The sequence below is a fragment of the Schistocerca gregaria genome, chromosome 3 (genome assembly GCF_023897955.1).
Source record: "Schistocerca gregaria isolate iqSchGreg1 chromosome 3, iqSchGreg1.2, whole genome shotgun sequence".
NCBI lineage: Eukaryota > Metazoa > Arthropoda > Insecta > Orthoptera > Acrididae > Schistocerca > Schistocerca gregaria.
Window position 1 is genome coordinate 683,860,965 of NC_064922.1, and position 20,493 is coordinate 683,881,457.

Consider the following 20,493-nt stretch of genomic DNA (forward strand, 5'->3'; position numbering starts at 1 on the left):
AATTTGACAAAAGGTTGCAGGCAGGAGTCAAGGTACAAAGGACGCACTTTTTATGCAACTGACTGAAAGGTTGTGCAATGTGGGCTGCCTGAGATAAGAATTTAGCATAATAGTTGAGCTTGTCCCCTCCCAGAGGACACGACCTTATCGAAGGCACCTCCAATGCTGGGAGGGTTTGCACGCTCCGATAAAGTCAAGAGCTGTGTCGGCGGTAGCGTAGCTACTGACAGGGTTACCCAAGCTGGAGTGATCTTGACAAAGGAGCCAGACAAAGTGTGTTCCACAAAATAGGGCAGGGTGGGCTCTATAGGTGTAATGAAGCTAGCTTCCCTAAAGGAGTAAACCTACTACAAATCCTGATCCTCCAAGTTGGGGGTTGGGCAAGCGGTTAACAACCCCTTCCTGTAAAAAAATTCTTGCTCAGAAACCTCAAAGTAAAGATGCCAGACAGTTTTATAGACAATGACATGGCACTGTTAAAGCCAAATGAAAACAAAAAAAATATGTGTTTATTGCAACCTGGAACATACAATCGCTATACAGGGTGGGGGCCCTGAGGTCGCTGCTAGATCAACTCGATAAAACCAAGGCAGGCGAAATTGCCCTGCAAGAACTGTCATGGACTGGACATGGAGTGCTTGACATGGGAAGCTGGATCATTTCTATCATGGTCCAGAGAGCAACAATGAATTTGGTACAGGGTTCATGGTAAGACAAAAATTTAAGCTCCTAGTGAGTGGATTCACTGAAATAACACCTAGAATTTCACATATGAGATTAAAGGCCCAATTCTCAAACTAATCATTGAGCACTGTACATACACCAACATAAGTACAAGATGACCAGGATAAAGGCACCTTCTTTGAGAACCTCAAGATAATTTATGACAGATGCCCTGTGTATGACAGTAAAACAATTATTGGAGACCTCAATGCAAAAATTGGTAACGAAGACCATTCAGAGTCCCCTACTAATAATATCCCAGTCCCTTCAGAAGATGATGCCATACAAGTGAACAAAGCAATTGCTTGATTGAAGAACAATAAAGCACCAGGGACTGACAATATAACATCTGACCTATTGAAAGGTGGAGGAGTTGAGCTAAATCGTAGGCTCTACAAGATTGTGTGCCTCAGCTGGGAAAAGGAAGAGTTACCAGAAGAATGGAATGTAGGGACAGTGTGTCTGGCAATGAGATCTTTTTGATTGCAGCAACAACAGAGCCATAACACTCTTAAATATTATAGATAATGTACTATCAAATATGCTGTTTAGTAGACTTTCACCTATACCGGAAGACATTATTGGCAGCTATCAATGCGGGTTCAGACCAAAAAAGTCAACTGTAAACCAGATATTTACTCTCAAACAAATAGTAGAAAAGACCAATGAATTCAACATTGGTGTGCATCATCTTTTCACTGACTTTAAATATGCATGTGACACAATAAACTGGGCCAAACATTATGAGGAATTTTGAGTGCCTGGAAAATTGGTGTATTTAATAGAGCTCACCCTAAAGAACCCCCAGTGTACCACTTGAGTGCAGTCCAGGCTATCACCTCAGTTTCCCTATTGTGCTGGGCTAAGGCAAGGAGATGGGCTTTCCTGCCTCTACATTTCAACCTGGCACTTGAAAATTGTATGTGAATCGGGTAGTGAGACAAGAGGTACTATCTACTACAAGTCTGTACAATTTCTGGGATATGCAGATGACTTGGATTTAATGAGCAGAACACTTAGAAATCTACAAAATGTATTTTCAGTTCTAAAACTGAATGCAGAGAAGATGGGTCTGAGAATTAATGAAGGAATGACAAAGTATATATATAATGGTACTAACCAACCCTTACAGCGCACGATAAACCTTGATGGAATGACATTTGAACAAGTGGAATGTTTCACCTATCTGGGCTCAAAGATAGAAGCAAATGGCACTACCTTTACTGAAATTATGGCTCGCATAAGTGCTTCTAACCGATGCTACTTTGGAAAGTTGCGAGATTTTAAGTCCAAGCGTCTATCACGAGGGACTAAGTGCCGACTTTACAAAACGCTGATGTGTCCAGTGTTTACTTATGGCTCAGAAACATGAACAATTACAAAGCAGGATGGAAACCAACTGAGATCACATGCAAGAAATATATTGAGGGGGATTTTTGGACATGCCACCATGTCCTACAATATGCTCTAAAACATTAACAGGTTGTACAGTAAGAGAAAACTAATTGTATTCATGAGCCCCCAAATATGGGCAGTTACAACATCCAAACCAACAGTCAGCCAATCTTGACCATACTGCTTGTGTGCTAACCTTCCTGCATTACTAAGGAAGGCCTAGAGAGTACAAGTACAGATCAGAGGTATGTAGATATCAGAAATAATAGTAGTAACAGTCTGAAAACTATATCTGCATTTCAACCAATTGTCAATTTTGCATCCTTACTGTTAAAGAAAAGTGTGAAAACATTATTATGCATAATCAAATTTATGAATTGGTGCATTCCTTATTGTCTATTCTTAATGCAATTCACTTATTTAAGAACCTAACTATACAAAACTAATGTAAAGGTCACGGGAGGTACAAAAACATCGTCTACTTACAAACAACAAAAACAAGGACAGCTCTAGAAGGGTTCAAGAGACACAAATCAAAACAGAAAGGCCAAAAACCTATTTTTCATATTTAAAGCTTTCTTCTGACAAGAGAAGAAAAAGAAGTAGTGCTGAAGAGATCACAAAAATTTGTTGATTCCTCAACCAGCAGAGAAATCTGGAGTGTAAATACAGCAATAACCACACTTTTTCTCCCTGTTTCTATTAACGGTTCAATGAAAATTCTTATACTACAAATTGTTGTTACTACAGATTAATAAATTAAAAGTTCTTTTTCTACAGTGAAAGTACATAAATTACAGAGCATGCACTAAGAATTGAATAAGTCAAATTTTGAAAAAGCATTGAAAGTACCTTCACTATTTAGAATTGTTATAAGTAAGTACCTTCACTATTTGGAATTGGTATAAGTAATAAAACAGTAATCCACATTCAGATAAGTAAGCTCAGTCTGTAATAAGGACTGTACACGCAAAGCACAGCATAAGGAAAAAAGTAAAGCCCATTTCACTATAATTTCCAGTGTTAAAGTTTATTACATTCTTTAATGCAAACCAATGGCCATTATAATCGTAACACCTTGAAAAGAGCGTGGAACAAATGTCGAGGAGTGTACAACATGCTTGGATATGGAAATGATTAGCATTTCAGTACAACTGGACACAACAGGGATGTGTAACATCATCTAGATTTTGTATATAAGATTACACAGTGAGTCGGACATTCAGAAATTGCATTTGAATGTTGATTATTTGTGAGAAGATAATGTTATGTTCTATGTAAGGAGGAGCTACATCTATCAACAGTGGCAGGATAGTTGCACTGTTGTTTATCCATCTGCAATATTGCTGCTTGCTTTTATCAGGATCCCATGACTGTCATGTGAAGTGGACTCAATGGTTTTAGAAGCACCACACTCAACACCATGCAGAATCTTAACAACCTTGTGTGAACAGCCACGTCACATACCTTGAATAAAGAAATGAGCTTGTTTGTAGCATGACAAGTACCCACAGGGGCAGTGCGACGGCATCTAGAGCACTACAAGCTATCAGTATAGTGACTATTTTGCAGCTTCTATTGGCACTGCAGCAGAGGGACACTTACTGACAGTGGTGCAACCAAGACAACACTGGGCATAAAGTGCCATCCTGTTCTCTTTTCAGACAAATCACTGTTCTGCTTACAGCTTCATGATGGATGTCTCCACTTGTTGAAGTTCCAAGGAGAAAAAGTCCCACCAGACTGCATTTGTTGTTGCCACAGAGGTCCAGCACCTGGTGTGATGGAGTGGGATGCCGTTGGATAGTGTGAGAGGTGCCATAATCACCTTCAGTTCACACAGCTGGTAATTTAGGCAGCAGATGTATTAAGGCTCCTATCTTCGGGGTTTTCATGACGGTATCTTTGCACAAGAAATACAAGATCTTAAATTGCCTATGCTGTCCTGAACTATTTCAATAAAGAGGGTGTTCGACTGCTGTCCTGGAAATCCGTTCTCCAGATTTCTCATCCATTAAAAACATCAGATCATGGGTCGCTGAGAGACAGGCATGCCAAAATTCGCCTGGCACTATGATTGATGAACGCTACCACAGTGGACACAGCACAGAATGATGAAATCGTATCTGCTATTTTAGTTCAGTTTGATTCTGTGTTCAGATGGGTTAAAGCCACTGCTTCTGGCAGAGATGGCAGCTCTGTGTACAGAGTTACACCCTATGTACCCTCAAATTACCTACAAATGTTTTGAAGAAAAACTGTCTTCATTGCAAAAATTATTGTCTAATGATGCACCTCACCTTTTTATAGTATCATCAGATTTTCTACAACAAAGAAGACAGTAAAATATAAACAGCTTGTTCCTATCATACACAGCTCAAAATAAAAATGTCATTGAAGCATCTACAAACCACTAGAAAGAAACCTTCCATTTGCTGTTTTGCTATGAAATAAGCAAACATAAAGATCATGCTACACAGGGCATGTACCTATACAATAAATATAAAGTAAAAAGATCTTTAAAAAATGAAAAACAACAACAGTAGCAGGGGCAAAATTGAATAGTGCAAACATTCCCTTTGATACATGCATAACAACAGGCATAGCAGTGCAGTGAAAGGACTACCCTTACAGACGTAAAGTTTTATTTTCACACGAATGGTGTGTATGAGCAACTTCAAATAAAAAATTTAATTAAAAGCACATAACAGATATTAAAAATTAGGCTACTGAACAAAACATTATAATGATCAAATATATTAAAATAATAAACAAACATAATGGGATATGCCATATAAATATTAGAACAACATTTCCATAGATGACCAATAGCAATCTTTAGAATGCTTCGTTCAGTAGCCCAATTTTTAATTTCTATGATATCCTTTTAATCATAATTTTTATGCCAAATTACTCATGCACACTTGTGTGAGTTTCTGCCACTACATTTCATGACATGACTTGTCCAATGCTTACCTGTTTACATGCTGGACATCTTCAACTACATCTAAATCTACATCTACATTTGTACTCCGCAAGCCACCCAAGGGTGTGTGGCGGAAGGCACTTTACGTGCCACTGTCATTACCTCTCTTTCCTGTTCCAGTCTCGTATCGTTCACGGGGACAACAACTGTTTGAAAGCCTCCGTGCGCACTCTAATCTCTCTAATTTTACATTCGTGATCTCCTCGGGAGGTATAAGTAGGGGGAAGCAATATATTCAATACCTCATCCAGAAACGCACCCTCTCGAAACCTGGCGAGCAAGCTACACCGCGATGCAGAGCGCCTCTCTTGCAGAGTATGCCACTTGAATTTGTTAAACATCTCCGTAACGCTATCACGGTTACCAAATAACCCTGTGACGAAACGCGCCGCTCTTCTTTGGATCTTCTCTATCTCCTCCGTCAACCTGATCTGGTACGGATCCCACACTGATGAGCAATACTCAAGTATAGGTCGAACGAGTGTTTTGTAAGCCACCTGCTTGGTTGACGGACTACATTTTCTAAGGACTCTCCCAATGAATCTCAATCTGGTACCCGCCTTACCAACCATTAATTTTATATGATCATTCCACTTCAAATAGTCCTGCATGCATACTCCCAGATATTTTACAGAAGTAACTGCTACCAGTATTTGTTCCGCTATAATATAATCATACAATAAAGGATCCTTCTTTCTATGTATTCGCAATACATGACATTTGTCTATGTTAAGGGTCAGTTGCCACTCCCCGCACCAAGTGCCTATCCGCTGCAGATCTTCCTGCATTTCGCTACAATTTTCTAATGCTGCAACCTCTCTGTATACTACAGCATCATCCGCGAAAAGCCGCATGGAACTTCCGACACTATTTACTAGGTCATTTATATATATTGTGAAAAGCAATGGTTCCATAACACTCCCCTGTGGCATGCCAGGGGTTACTTTAACGTCTGTAGATGTCTCTCCATTGATAATAACATGCTGTGTTCCGTTTGCTAAAAACTCTTCAATCCAACCACACAGCTGGTAGACTCTTACTTTGTTTATCAGGTGACAGTGCAGAACTGTATCGAACGCCTTCCGGAAGTCAAGAAAAATAGCATCTACCTGGCACCCTGTATCTAATATTTTCTGGGTATCATGAACAAATAAAGCGAGTTGGGTCTCACACGATCACTGTTTCTGGAATCCATGTTGATTCCTACAGAGTAGATTCTGGGTTTCCAAAAACGACATGATACTCGAGCAAAAAACATGTTCTAAAATTCTACAACAGATCGACATCAGACATATAGGGCTATAGTTTTGTGCATCTGCTCGACGACCCTTCTTGAAGACTGGGACTACCTGTGCTCTTTTCCAATCATTTGGAACCTTCTGTTTCTCTAGAGACTTGCGGTACGCGGCTGTTAGAAGGGGGCAAGTTCTTTCGCGTACTGTGTGTAGTATCGAACTGGTACCCCGTCAGGTCCAATGGACTTTCCTCTGTTGAGTGATTCCAGTTGCTTTTCTATTCCTTGGACACTTATTTCGATGTCAGCTGTTTTTTCGTTTGTGTGAGGATTTAGAGAAGGAACTGCAGTGCGGTCTTCCTCTGTGAAACAGCTTTGGAAAAAGGAGTTTAGTATTTCAGCTTTACGCATGTCATCCTCTGTTTAAATGCCATCATCATCATCCCGGAGTGTCTGGATATGCTGTTTCGAGCCACTTACTGATTTAACGCAAGACCAGAACTTCCTAGGATTTTCTGTCAACTCGGTACATAGAATTTTACTTTCGAATTCACTGAACGCTTCACGCATAGCCATCCTTACGCTAACTTTGACATCGTTTAGCTTCTGTTTGTCTGAGTGGTTTTGGCTGCGTTAAAAGTTGGAGTGAAGCTCTCTTTGCTTTCGCAGTAGTTTCCTAACTTTGTTGTTGTACCACGGTGGGTTTTTCTCGTCCCTCACAGTTTTACTCGGCGCGTACCTGTCTAAAATGCATTTTACGATTGCTTTTTACTTTTTCCATAAACACTCAACATTGTCAGTGTCGGAACAGAAATTTTCGTTTGATCTGTTAGGTAGTCTGAAATCTGCCTTCTATTACTCTTGTTAAACAGATAAACCTTCCTCCCTTTCTGTTGGTCAGTATCACTATTAAAAAACTAAACTCTAAACTCCAACCGAACAGGCCCTGGAAAGCCTAATGGTAGTGACTGACCACTGTGTCATTCTCAGGTGATAGGTATCACTGTGTTTCAGTGCACTGTATTCAAATAAAGCTCCATATCTGCAATTTTGTAAGGCTGGTCCTATCGCTGTGTACTGCTTGCCTCCTGGAGCAGACACTTGTCTGATAAACTTTCATCAAAGTGAATTTTATTTACCACGAAAAATTTTGTTATGAGTTACAAAGCGTCAAGAACTGATAATGACAAACTTTCTGTACAAAAATATTACGAAAAACATAAATTAAATAAGTCATGATCTACAAAGAACTGTCACATGGGAAACTAATATCTATGATCATTGTCATTATAAGAACAAATGCTCTGATGATTTGCTTTGTTCTCACTTCTTCTTCTTCTATTGCTGATCATGTATCTTGAGCATGCTGGAGTACAGACATGATTACTGTAAGTGTAATTTGGTAATTTCAAACAATAGATGAAATTTTACATAATTTTGTACTCTCTTATTGTAATATTTGGTAACCCCACCAGCCTATGCTTTAAGAAGTGTCTGTGAATATTTTAAATAAAGTGTGAGAGGTGCAGATGTTATTTATATTGTTGTTGGCTATCTTAAGACCGATAATGTTATTTAACTATATTTCTGAACTGATTAATAATATTCAACTCACACTTGTTAAGAAAAAAATACTAATACTCCTTCGGAGTGGACAGGTAATTTGCTTAATTTCAAGGAATTTTATGTAAATCATCGATCTTGTATGTGCTGATAAAATCTGTGGCAAAGATGATGTTTTATCAATACCTCAAGAAAGCAAATATTTATCGAGAGAAGTTTAAAATATCATGAGGTGGTACATACAGTTGTTCATGCTAGAATGTAACCCATGATAGCTGGATATTTTACTAATGAACTATATTTGGTATTTAATAAAAAGATAGCTCTGAGAGCATACTAGCCGGAACTTATAGCTCTACCGACCAGAGACATTTTAATACCGAGCAGTTGTAGTTTGTGCGTGTAGGTGAGATGTATTTTCTGATAAAACAGATGAACAATTGATAGAACCTTACCACCAGAGAGAACTGCTATTACATATGTGCATGCTGTTTCAATTTAAAGCAAGTTTCAGAGGTAAGCTAACAATGTGCATTTTAATATATTCAAGATCCTTGCAAATTGTTTTCAGTGTATATTTTAATAGTTCACATAACATAGTGTGCAAACAGTATCAAACTAGGCCCACATCCAAAGATTTATTGTACACAATCAAGCTTCATCGCATTCATACGATACATTACACACTGTGTGCATGACTTTACAATGCATTAACACAATAAAACGATCCATACAGACAGACATTCTACATGCCACAACACGGTACACACCACAGCTGCACTGCCATGTCTGCCACTGTATGTGTATTGAAGGTAATGCTTGTTATTTTCATTTTTGCCTCTGCTAAAGTATGGGGGTTGCCCAGAAAGTAATGCACCACAATTTTTTCTTGAAAAATTGAACATAATGAGAATTACACACACGAAAGAATGGTGTTTTATCTACACACCCTATTTTTCCACGTAATCTCCATTCCATTCTATGGCCTTGCTCCAGTGCAAAACAATGATGTGTATGCTTTGTTGGTACCAATCCTTGCTCTGGTGGTGGAGCCAGTGCTTCACTGTGTGAATCACCTCCCCATTGTCCTCAAAATGTCTTCCATGAATGGCATCCTTTAATGGCCCAACAAGTGGAAGTTTAAGGAGGTTAGGTCAGGGTTGTAGGGTGGATGGAGTAACACTGTCTGACCTTGTTTTGCAATGTGTTCAGTAATTCTCAGACTTGTGGAGCTCTATCGTGTTGCACCAAAAAATCTCGCCAAAGTCGCTGGAAGTGTGTCTTTAGTTTTGTTAATGTGTTGACATATGCTTCTGAACTAATGGTACCACCTCTTGGCATCACATCAATGAGAATCACACCTTCACAGTCCCGGAACACGGTGATCATGACCTTACCAGCGGAAGTACTTGCTTTGAATTTTTCTTCTGTGGGAATTGGGAATGGTACAATTCCATTGACTGTCATTTCGTTTCAGGCTAAAAACAGTGAACCCAAGTTTCATCACCTGTCCCAATCCGGGACAAGAAGGCCTCCTCCTCTGCTTCAAAATGTTGCAACAAATCAAGACAAATGTTTTTTTTTCTGTGCAATTTGTGATCCACTGTTAAACACCACGGGACCCATCTTGCACAAACGTTTGAATATCCAAGAGTACAGAAAACTGCATCCACACTTCCTTTGCTGATTGACAGATGCAGTGCCAACTGCCAAGTCGTAATGCATCTGTCCTAGCAAATGACAACAGCAGCTTGCTGCAACAGGTCAGATGAGACAGTTGTGGATAGTCCCCCTGACCATTTCAAATCATGGAGCTCTGCCGAAATGCATTTCTGATGACCTCACCCTCCATGACCAACAATTAACTGTACTTCTGTCAACAACAGATGATCCATAGACTTAGCACAAGCATTTATGAGTGTCTCCCACAGTTTCTCTCTCTCTTGCAGTGAGAAATTCAATGACGGCATGTTGCTTGTAACGTCCATCACCTATAGATACAATTTTAAAACTGTCCTGCAGCTGCGCTATCTGTTAGAAGTGACGGAAACTTGGTGCGTTCACTCAGGAGACTTCAAATAATACGTACGTAACATTTCGCATTCGTAACATTGTTTTTGGCTGAGGAAAAAAATGCAGAGCATTACTTTCTGGACATCCCTCGTACTTCCCCTTCCTTGTCATTATTTAAAGATTTCACAGCATAACATCAAACAAAAGTTTTCTAATGGTTTGCAGTCATTTCTTCGATATTTTCATTTTGAGTTGTGCATGATAGGGCCATACCTCTGGCAATTTACTTTTTTTTTTTAGGAAAAATGTTTTACCTACAACTGCAATAATATATTCTTTCTACCATACTGTTTATTCACAATAAATAAAATTTCATTATTTGCTATCATTCCTAGTGATACAGTTGTCATGGCCAACAGAATATATAAAACTATCACCAGCAACAGTACCGTATTTACTCGAATCTAAGCCGCACTCGAATCTAAGCCGCACCTGAAAAATGAGACTCGAAATAAAGGAAAAAAAAAAAAAAATTCCGAATCTAAGACGCACCTGAAATTTGAGACTCGAAATTCAATGGGAGAGAAGAGTTTTAGGGCGCACCTCCAAATAGAAACAAAGTTGGTCCATTGTAATATGAGACACAATTTAGGTCGAATGAATGACGATACCGCTACAGTAGTTTGGTTTGAGTCTTAAGCTTATCAGTTAAGCATTACCAGGTAGCCATTGCTATGCGTCAGGCACTCTGTCCGTATTTATACGGGTACTCTTCCTTTTTCACGTGCTTCGTCTGGTTTGAATTGATTGCTTATTTTTATTTGATCTGATAAGCGCCATATTCTATGTTGAAGGTGTTTACGTCACTCTAAGCTGAAAATGCATTACTGTACTGTGTCATGCATTGTTTGTTGCAGTCTGATAGTGCGTGATTAAGGCCTGTCTCCGCTCGGGGTATGGCTTGCTTTTGTGCGCGCTACCGCTGCTTACAAATTAAAAAAAAGGAGAGGACTCGTCTCATTAGTGAAACAATGGCAAGAGACTGCTATTTGTTGTTACTTACACAGCTGCTTTCTTTGAGAATGATCAACAAGAACCAAATAATAGACTGCATATGATAGAACATGTTCTGAACGAGAGTTAGGCGAAAATTTTTCTCCGTTTGAAAATCTTTGCGGCCGCTTCTTTAGTACATCATATTCTGCACAGTCATCTTAGATTTAAAAATCTAGTCAGTTGCCATGCTTCATTTCTGACTGTACCACTATTAGGCATAAGAATAATATGAGTATAAACATGACACGATATGTATATTCTTCTGCGTTTGCTGGTGTCTCACTCTAGTTTTGTCGTTTATTATGCATACAGGATTTAAATGTGATAGTAGCAAACACGAAAGAATACATGGCAAAATGTCTATATTCGTATTATTCTTATGGTGAGGAGAATACTGCACATTTCATCAGGTTCCTATTAGCAACCATCTCTTCTCACAAGTAGGAAAAAATTCAGATCGTAGAGTTTACCACATTGACGAATATCCCAGTCTTGCCAGTTGAATTTTCGTACTACATTGAAATTCTGCTACATTCGAAGATGAAAGATACAGAATTTGTATTTACTTCGTTGGATAATGTATGAAAATGCAGTGCTCGAAAATTGGAGCGGAGAAAAAAATCTCGTCTTCCACCTTTTTTTAATTTAATTACTGATCATAGGTTTCGGCGCCAGTATTTATCTTTGTGCCTAAAAGCATGCCTGTGTAGTGCTACATATATTTGACAGCAGAATTTAGTTGCGGCGGCACCTACCAACATTTTTCAGAACTTCCGCTTGCTTTGCACTCGATTCTAAGCCGCAGGCGGTTTTTTGGATTACAAAAAGCGGAAAAAAAGTGCGGCTTAGATTCGAGTAAATACGCTAGCTGAAAATATATGGTTTGCAGACTATTACAGACATCTAATAAATAAGTGTCACTGCAGCAGTTCAGTGGGCGCAATAGGGAGTTATTACGACATCACAGATTTAAGCAAAATCAAAGCCTAGCTGACAAATAAAACGTAAATCAAGTGAAAAAGAGCACAATGAGAGCCACATGAGAAGCTATTGTGAACCTGAAATACAGTTTTGTATGTCTGCCTCTGTAGCTGAGGGGTCAGAGGAGCTGACTGCAAAGCAGGTGGATCAGATTCAATTCCCAGTACTGCCAGGGATTCTTTTTTTTGGTGGTGAAAGGACTGGTATGGGATCCACTCAGTCTCCCAAGACCACCCGAGGAGCTACTCGACTGATCAGTAGAGGTTAGAAGGTAAAGGAACCCAAATATGACTGGGAAAGCAGTGTGCTGACTACATGTCCCTCCATACTGCATCCAATGATGCCACTGGTAGAGGATTACGTGGCAGGCAGTCGGGTTTGATCGGCCAATCTAGGGCCAGAACACAGATCTATACCTTAACTTTACTTTACTCAAGGAAGTAAAGGTCACGGTTAAAGCAGGCTCAAACATGGTAATTGGATGTGTCTATAGGCCCTGGCTCAGCAGCTGTTGTGGCAGAGCACCTGAAGGAAAACTTGGAAAATATTTTGAGTAAATTTCCCAACCATGTTATAGTTCTGGGTGGAGATTTTAACTTGCCGATGCAGATGCCAGACAGATTCATTGGAAGAACCCTAATGAAATGCAATCAGAAAACAAAGGAAGTAGGTTACAGAACACCTGTTCGGCCACTGCTTGAATACTGCTCACCGGTGAGGGATCTGTACCAGGTAGGGTTGATAGAAGAGATAGAAAAGATCCAACAGAGAGCAGTGCGCTTCGTTACAGGATCATTTAGTAGTCGCGAAAGCATTCAGGAGATGATAAACTCCAGTGGAAGACTCTGCAAGACAGATGCTCAGTCGCTCGGTATGGGCTTTTATTGAAGTTTCGAGAACATACCTTCACCAAGGAGTCAAGCAGTATATTGCTCCCTCCTACATGTATCTCGCGAAGAGACTATGAGGATAAAGTCAGACAGATTAGAGCCCACACAGAGGCATATTGCCAATCTTTCTTTCCACGAACAATACGAGACTGGAATAGAAAGGAGAACTGATAAAGGTATTCAAAGTACCCTCTGCCACATACCGTCAGGTGGCTTGCGGAGTATGGACGTAGATGTAGATGTTAATGTAGATGTTGAAGTATGATAGGAGCATTACTGTTTACCATATACAGGGTGATTGCAAACAAAAAAAGTTTGTGAAATGAAAGGGCACATCGGACCTACAACAAGGATCAGTAATCACATAGAAACTGGTGGCCACAAATGCCATGAAAGTGTGCTACAGTCATGAGAAGGTATTGCTATAGCAACAAAGGTGAAGTGCAAGGAGACTGTTGCCATTCATGCAGTGGAAGTGTTGGGAGTAACATGATTAGCTGCACATACCACAAAATGGCTAAGCTGCATTTGATTTATGGTGTGACCAACTGATATGTAGGAGAAGCCGTATGACTGTATCAAGCAAAATATCCCGATACAAAGGTGCTGCATTGCTGATTATGTGAGGCCGGCTCAATCCATGCACACAAGCCAGATGCTGGTCGCAAATGAACAACCTGGACAGTTGCAGTGGAAGAAAGTGTTCCCGAAAGGGTGCAGGCCGAAGTTTCAGAGCATGTGTCCTCTTCACCGATGAGGCTATGTTCCCACTTGCAGGTGTGATGACTGTTCACAACCTGTATACACGGGCAGATATAAACCCTCATGCTACATGCAGAATGCCGCAGAATGCAAAATTTATCCCTAACGTGTGTGCTGGCACCTTTGGAGACCATCTGACACGGCCGTACATTCTCCTGCACTGACTTGATGGTTGCAAGTGTCATAGTCCTGCGAGAAGTTCTTCTGGACATGCTGAATGATGTCCCATACCTATTTGTATCCACTTTCAATTTCAGAACAACAGAGCCCCAGGATTTTCAGCAGATAAGTGAGGGCACATCTGCAGGCAACCTTTCCCAGTCATTGGATTGGTCACGGTAGGTCAGTCACATGGCCACCAGAATCACCTAATCTGTCCCCAATCGATTTTTTGCTCTGGGGAGTCTGAAGCGCCCAGAATTGTTGTGGCAGCAGAATGTCTTTGAGATAGACCAGCTATCACTGAGAGGGTGCACCGTTCAATGCAGCGTCAATGTCAGGCATGTCTTGATGCATCTGGAAAAATTTTGAGCATCTCCTGTAGTGGGCGTCCATTTCAAGTATGCGATTAAATAACTGCAACACCATTTAGTCACCTCATAGTGTGGAAGGCCTTTGCAGCCCCAAGTTCCTATGGTTTTTTTTTTTTTTTTTTTTTTTTTTTTTTTTTTTTTTTTTAAATCAACCTGTATACACGTTCCAATCAGATTAATGTGATCACCTGTCAAAAGCCTTAATAACCATTTTTTGCACTGCAGACATGCAGAAAGAGAGTAAGGGAGGTTCTCGAAAGTACCATCAGGAATGTGGAGCCACGTGCCGTGGCAGGCTGCACTAGGTTGCTCAGTTGACGACCCATGTGCGAACAGCCCTACTGATGTAAATCTGGAGAGTGTGGTAAACTCATCCTTATGCTCTTTAAACCATGCATGTACACTGCAAGCTGCCCGACACACTCCACAGACCTGCTCGCAAGTGCCATCGTGCCAAAGAAAAAACAAATTGCATTTCACGGTGGATATTATTTCTGGGGATAGGGGCATACTTGTGTTGATCTACTTTGTCTTCCAGAATGAGCCCCATAACCATTCCCCAGGCCATAACGCTCCCTCCTACAGCCTGGCTCCTTGCAACAATTCTTGTGTATACCAACAGCCATCTGTCAGATGGAGCATATGATGTGATTAATCTGAAAAGGCCACCCATGGCCACTCAGCGCACTGGACATCAAACTGTGGTATTGGCATGTAGATTCCAGCCTTCATTGTCAATGAACAGCAGTCAGCGTGGGTGCAGAAACCAGGCGCCTGCTGTGGAGACCCATACACTGCAACGTCTGCTGAATGGTCATAGAGGAAACACTGTTGGTAGCCCCTTGGTTCATCTGGGTGATCAGTTGCTCAACAGTTGCATGTCTATTTGTTTGTTCACAACTCCACAGTCATTGTTCACCCATCATCTATGCCTATTGGCGCACCACAGTTACCTCGGCACTGGGCTTGGATAGTGCCATGTTGCTATCCACAGTACCCAAGGCAGCATGCAAACAGTTTACAAACTTGGTCATTTTGGAAATGCTTCCACACTTGGCCTGAAAGCAAATTATCTTGCTCTTTTCGATGTCGGATAAATTTTTCTGTTTCCAAATTACGACAACAACTGCACTGTTTCCTGCATCCCTCCTCCATTGGTAGTGCTGCCACCTGCTGTTTGTGAGTAGTTCTAGCACAGTGATATTGAATACAGGCAGGTGTCACATTAATGTGACTGGACTGTGTATAATTATCTAGCAGATAATCTCAGAAGTTCCATGAGGCCATCCCAAAGATTGCAGTAAATTGCAAGACGACCTGCAAAGGATCAATAACTGGTACAAGGACTGGCAGTCAACCCTGAATGTAAATAAATGTAACATATTGTGCATAAATGGATGAAAAAAAAAGATAATCAACCGTATGATTACATTACTGATGAGAAATCACTGAAAACAGTAGCTGCTGTAAATTACCTCGGAGTAACAATCGAGAGTGATCTAAACGTCAAGTGACCAGATAAAACAAAAAGTAGGAAAAGCAGATGCACAGCTAAGAAACATTTTAAGACTCTTAAGGAAATGTAATTTATCTATGAAATAAGTGTCTTCTAAGACACTTGGTCAACTTACTCTTGAATACTGCTCATCAATCTGGAACTCTTATCAGGTTGTATATAGAAGAGATAAAGAAGAGACAGTGAGAAAGCCTTACAGAGATAGTCAACAAACTCTGGTGTCAAAAGCTACAATACAGGGGTTGTGTGAGAGAACCGAATGTCCACGACAGTACATTCCAACAACAGTTGGGCAGCATATTACATCCTCTGACATACATCTTGCAAAATGACTCTAACAAGTACATACGAGAAATTGAGTTAAAACACAGGTTTACCAACAACCAGTCTTCCTGTCCTCAGAGTCTTTCATGGTGGCAATAAATCTTGGTTTACAAGCCATGTCATTTCAAATAAAACACTTGAGCTATCAATAGTTAAGACTTGAGCTTTCGATAACTATCACCAGGAGTTAAAATCAATCACTGAACTGCTGAACACTGAGAAGATTTAATTGAACCATTCTTCTCTATTGTCATTCACAAATGGAAGAGGGAAGTGTGCAAAAGATAATGATACCAGAAGTATCCTTTATCAAACACTTGGAGTGGCTTGCAACATACAGGTGTAACAGCAGATGTAAAATGCGTGGTTGAGTTTGGTATGTCTGTGGATGTTTGTGTGGGACAGTTCACTTAAACTGGAGCAAGGTCAGTAGCTCAAACACTAGTGAAATTCTCTGCACTATCAGATGTCCCTCAAAGGCCACACATCAATCAACTGAAAGGGAATGAATGCTGATCCTCGTATTTGCTTATTGCTGTCATCCTAAAATTTTCAGAATCATAAAACAGCTAATGCAGCTGCACACCAACTACAGACTACAGCACATACATAAATCTTAGAGCTTGATTTTCTTTTTTCCATGCAAAATAAGAGTCTAAAGTTATCTATGTAATTGCAAGCAGTTAGCAGTAACAAAAGTCATCACACTATCTACAGAAAACAAGTGCCCAAGCACGAAGAGTGGTACCTGGGCTCAAAATTACGGATGTCAAATGGATTAGCACAGAACTCTGCAGATGCTGTATGTGACCAGCGTTCCTGCAGAGGTCGCAGCAGACAGCCCTTCACGACTGTGACAACCCCCGTTGCAAGACCATTCAGCCTCCTACACACATGCACCATGTACTATAAACACAATGTAAGCCAGAAACATAACACAACTTACATATTTTAGCCACACAGTTACAGGAAGGCAAAGTACAATCCAGCCACACCAGAAATTTGACAGGCAGACAGATAGCAACAGTCATTAAAAGATGGAGTAACCTATTTTGTAACAATCAACTCTCTGAATGAAATATTATGTACGTGAAAAAGTAATATTTCAGATAACCCTTTGGTATTAACATGAATGTTTACCTAGCAGGCAACTGCTACATCATTTCCAGTTTTACCTCGAGTAGGATATTGACTCCAATTACATACAAACTTACAGTTGAATTTTTACAAGAATACATTCATTATACAAAACACACAAAAGAAATATTACAGTATTTGGTAGAATATAAATAATGGAAGGAGTAAGAGGTAGCAAATCACAAACTGCTGAAGGTCCAAGATGTAAACAAGGGTACAAACAAGACTGAAAAGGTTGCTAGCTTTCAGACAAATCCTTCTCAGAGCTACAAAATACACATACACTCACAAACTTATAAACACAAACACCTACATGACTACATGTCATGGGAAACCACATATAACCCTATTTTTCCAACCTTTTTATGGACCATCTAGAGCAAATGTTCCTTGTTGTTCAAAATCCCAAATCACTTGGTTGACTCAGGCTCATTAATGACACCTTCACTACAGTCCCAACACCTCTCTCATCAGCCTCACCTGTTTCTCCTCAGCCCAGTGTGTCACCTTCCTGGACTTGGGCCTCCACTTCATCAATGGCTCCATAAAACCCCAGTTGACATCACGCCCACTAACCATCAACTGTACATGCATTTTAATGACTGCATTACCTTCCACAGTAAAACATCTAATATAGTGTGGCCACCTGTGGATGGAACATCTACAGTGACAAGCAATCCATCAACTATTGTGCTGAAGGTTTTACCATGGTGTCCACAGAACACACTGTACCCCAATAGCTAGTGCATAAACAGATTCCTGTGTCATATACTCTCAGGAATACCTGTAAAAGAGCCATCCTGAATTGGAACATTGTAACCATATCCTCTGCTGGGCTTCGACAACTTGCCTACATGGAAATGTCAACCATTTTACTCATAATAATCCCTCAACTACCACAGTGACATTCCATCACCCACACAATACATGAAAGTTCCTAGTCCATCCTTATGCCATATCTGGTCTCAACCATTATCCAGCAGTCATACCTCTTTGCAACACACAGGTGCAAGACCTGTCCAATCTAACCACCATCAAATACTAATCCAGCCTTGTCACAGATTATCCTACCCTGTCCTATCCTGTACCAGAGGCAGGGCTGCCTGTAAAAGCAGCCATGCCATATACCAGCTCTATTGTTAACTTCTGAGCAGTAATACAAACTGTGGCCAATAGCAGAGTTGGCCAGCTTCTCTGAATTGTGTGGATGCACATCTGTTGATCCCATAGTCCTCCTGCCTCAATGTTTACCAGCCAGTCCCACATCCACCTCCACCTCTGGTCTCATTACCCCCCCCCCCCCCCCCCCCCCCCCCCCACTTCACTCATCTTGAACTCACACCCAACAGTCTCTTTCTTGCAGTCTTTGCACTACCTCCCTTTTCCATTTCACTCCTTTGCATTACTGTGCACTATGAACAACCACAGTCTTTAAACACCAAAGGAAATTTACTGGTAAATGTCAACAACTAAGTGACTCAACAATCCAACAAGTTGTTACTCTTATGTCTTTCATTATCCAAAAGCAGTATTACAATTTCTTCTCCCCCAGTTAATAGTAACATACTGCCTTTGGTGGACTATTGAGAGCCATAAATTTTACTAATTTGTTTTCATGGCACAGACCAACATCACAGTAAACCAGCACTATGGTTCCCATCAGCATTACGATTTTCAAGGAATCATTTTATCAAGGAGATAACAAGTGCTTTAAAATATACAGCCTAATTTTGCATATTAAGTAACTTTTTTTATGCTTCATTCATCACGAAACACATTACCCACAAGATAAATATGCCATTAACAGCTACACAATGTTACACGAGACAGATGGGTCAAGTTTAACTTTGAAAAATAACATGTTTATTTGTCAATGTACTGTGAACATTTGGCATACGAGTTACACCACATAATAAGTAATGATGTATTAAATATGTGAATTATATTCTGGTGAAAGATATACATTTTTAGCTAGTTTATGGACTACTACTTACACAGCCCCACATTATAAGTATTTATTCAACTAAAGTGCTTTAAACTGTTTGTTCCATGCAGTGTACAATCAAACAATGAGAGACATTCAATAAGTACTGCAACACTTTTTTTCTTGGACAATTTCTGTTGAAAAAAACGTGGTATTTGCTGTGGGCCTTCGTGGAATATTCCTACTTCAGCCCCTATTGTTTCATGAAGTTTCAAAAAGAAGCAGTGCTATACGTAGGCTTCAAAATGGCTTCTGTAATAAAGGGGTGTTCCAAGCAGGGTGTTGTCAATGAATTTCTTTTGGCGGAACTCCAGAGCATCACAGCTATTCCTAGGCACTTTCAGAATGTCTACAGAGACCTGGCAGTGAACAAAAGCATGGTAAATCACTTGGAAAAAGCATCTCTCATTATCGCAACAAGGACATGCAAACCTACCCAATCACCTTTGTGCTGGCCAGCCGCAAACAGCTATGACTCCTGGAACATTGGAACATGCGGACACTCATTTGTAGTCACTGACGAATCACAATCTAAAACCTCGCTGCTCAACTGGATGTCTCTGCTCATTGTGCTGATACTATTGTCCACTAGTTGGGGTACTCAAAGATGTGTGCCCACTGCCTTCTTTGCTGGCTAACAGAAGACCATTAAGAGGAATGAAACACTTTATGTGTGGAATTGCTTATATGTTATGAGGCTGAATGTTAAAATTTTTTGTCAAACATCTTCACACGTGATGAAACAGGTGTTCATCAGTTCAAACTGAAAACAAAACAATCCATGGAATGGTGCCAAACCACCTCTTCTCCAATGAAAAAGTTGAAAGTCGCATCCTCAGTAAGTGACTGTGGTGGTCTTGTGGGACTCTGAAGGATTTATTCTGTTTGATGTCCTCCCTCAAGTTGCAGCAATCAACTCTGAAGTGTATTGTATCGTGCCATTCTAAGGAAATTGATGAAATGATGTCAGTGTGCTTGTCACCACAAAAAATGCAAATGAAGATCTCCTTCCCTATGATGATGCAAGGCCCCATTCAAGTCTGCCCACATGAGACGAGCTCACAAAACTTCAATTGACTGTCCTCCCTCATATTGCAACTTCCGACTTCCCACTATTTGGTCCAATGATGGAGGCACTCCACAGTAAGCACTTGGTGGGTGATGGGGTAGTTACTGATGCAGCAAGACTTTGGCTCTGATGTCAAGCAGTAGAGTTGTACCATGTGGGCACACAGGCTCTCCCAGTAAGGTAGTGTAAGGCCATCACACTGAATGGAGATTATGTCGAAAAATAGGATTTTGTGGCCTGAAGAGTGGGAATAATATGGTTTATTGGAATTCCGTGTAAAACCAACTTTCTTTCAGAAAAAAAGTGCTGTATTAGTTATTGAATGCC

The 20,493-nt window shown here is 40.3% G+C and overlaps 1 protein-coding gene across 2 annotated transcripts in view; it reads right to left on the bottom strand.

Moving 5' to 3' along the window:
* LOC126356045 (tumor protein p63-regulated gene 1-like protein) overlaps positions 1–20,493 on the bottom strand; it is a 159,028-nt gene that overhangs the window by 73,442 nt on the left and 65,093 nt on the right. Inside the window, exon 4 of one of the 2 annotated variants that reach the window (XM_050006724.1) lies at positions 16,725–16,862. The exons of the other annotated variant lie outside the window; for it this stretch is intronic. Within the exon in view, the coding sequence (XP_049862681.1) occupies positions 16,725–16,862 (138 nt within the window). The remainder of the gene's footprint in view (positions 1–16,724; positions 16,863–20,493) is intronic. 2 annotated transcript variants of the gene reach the window in all.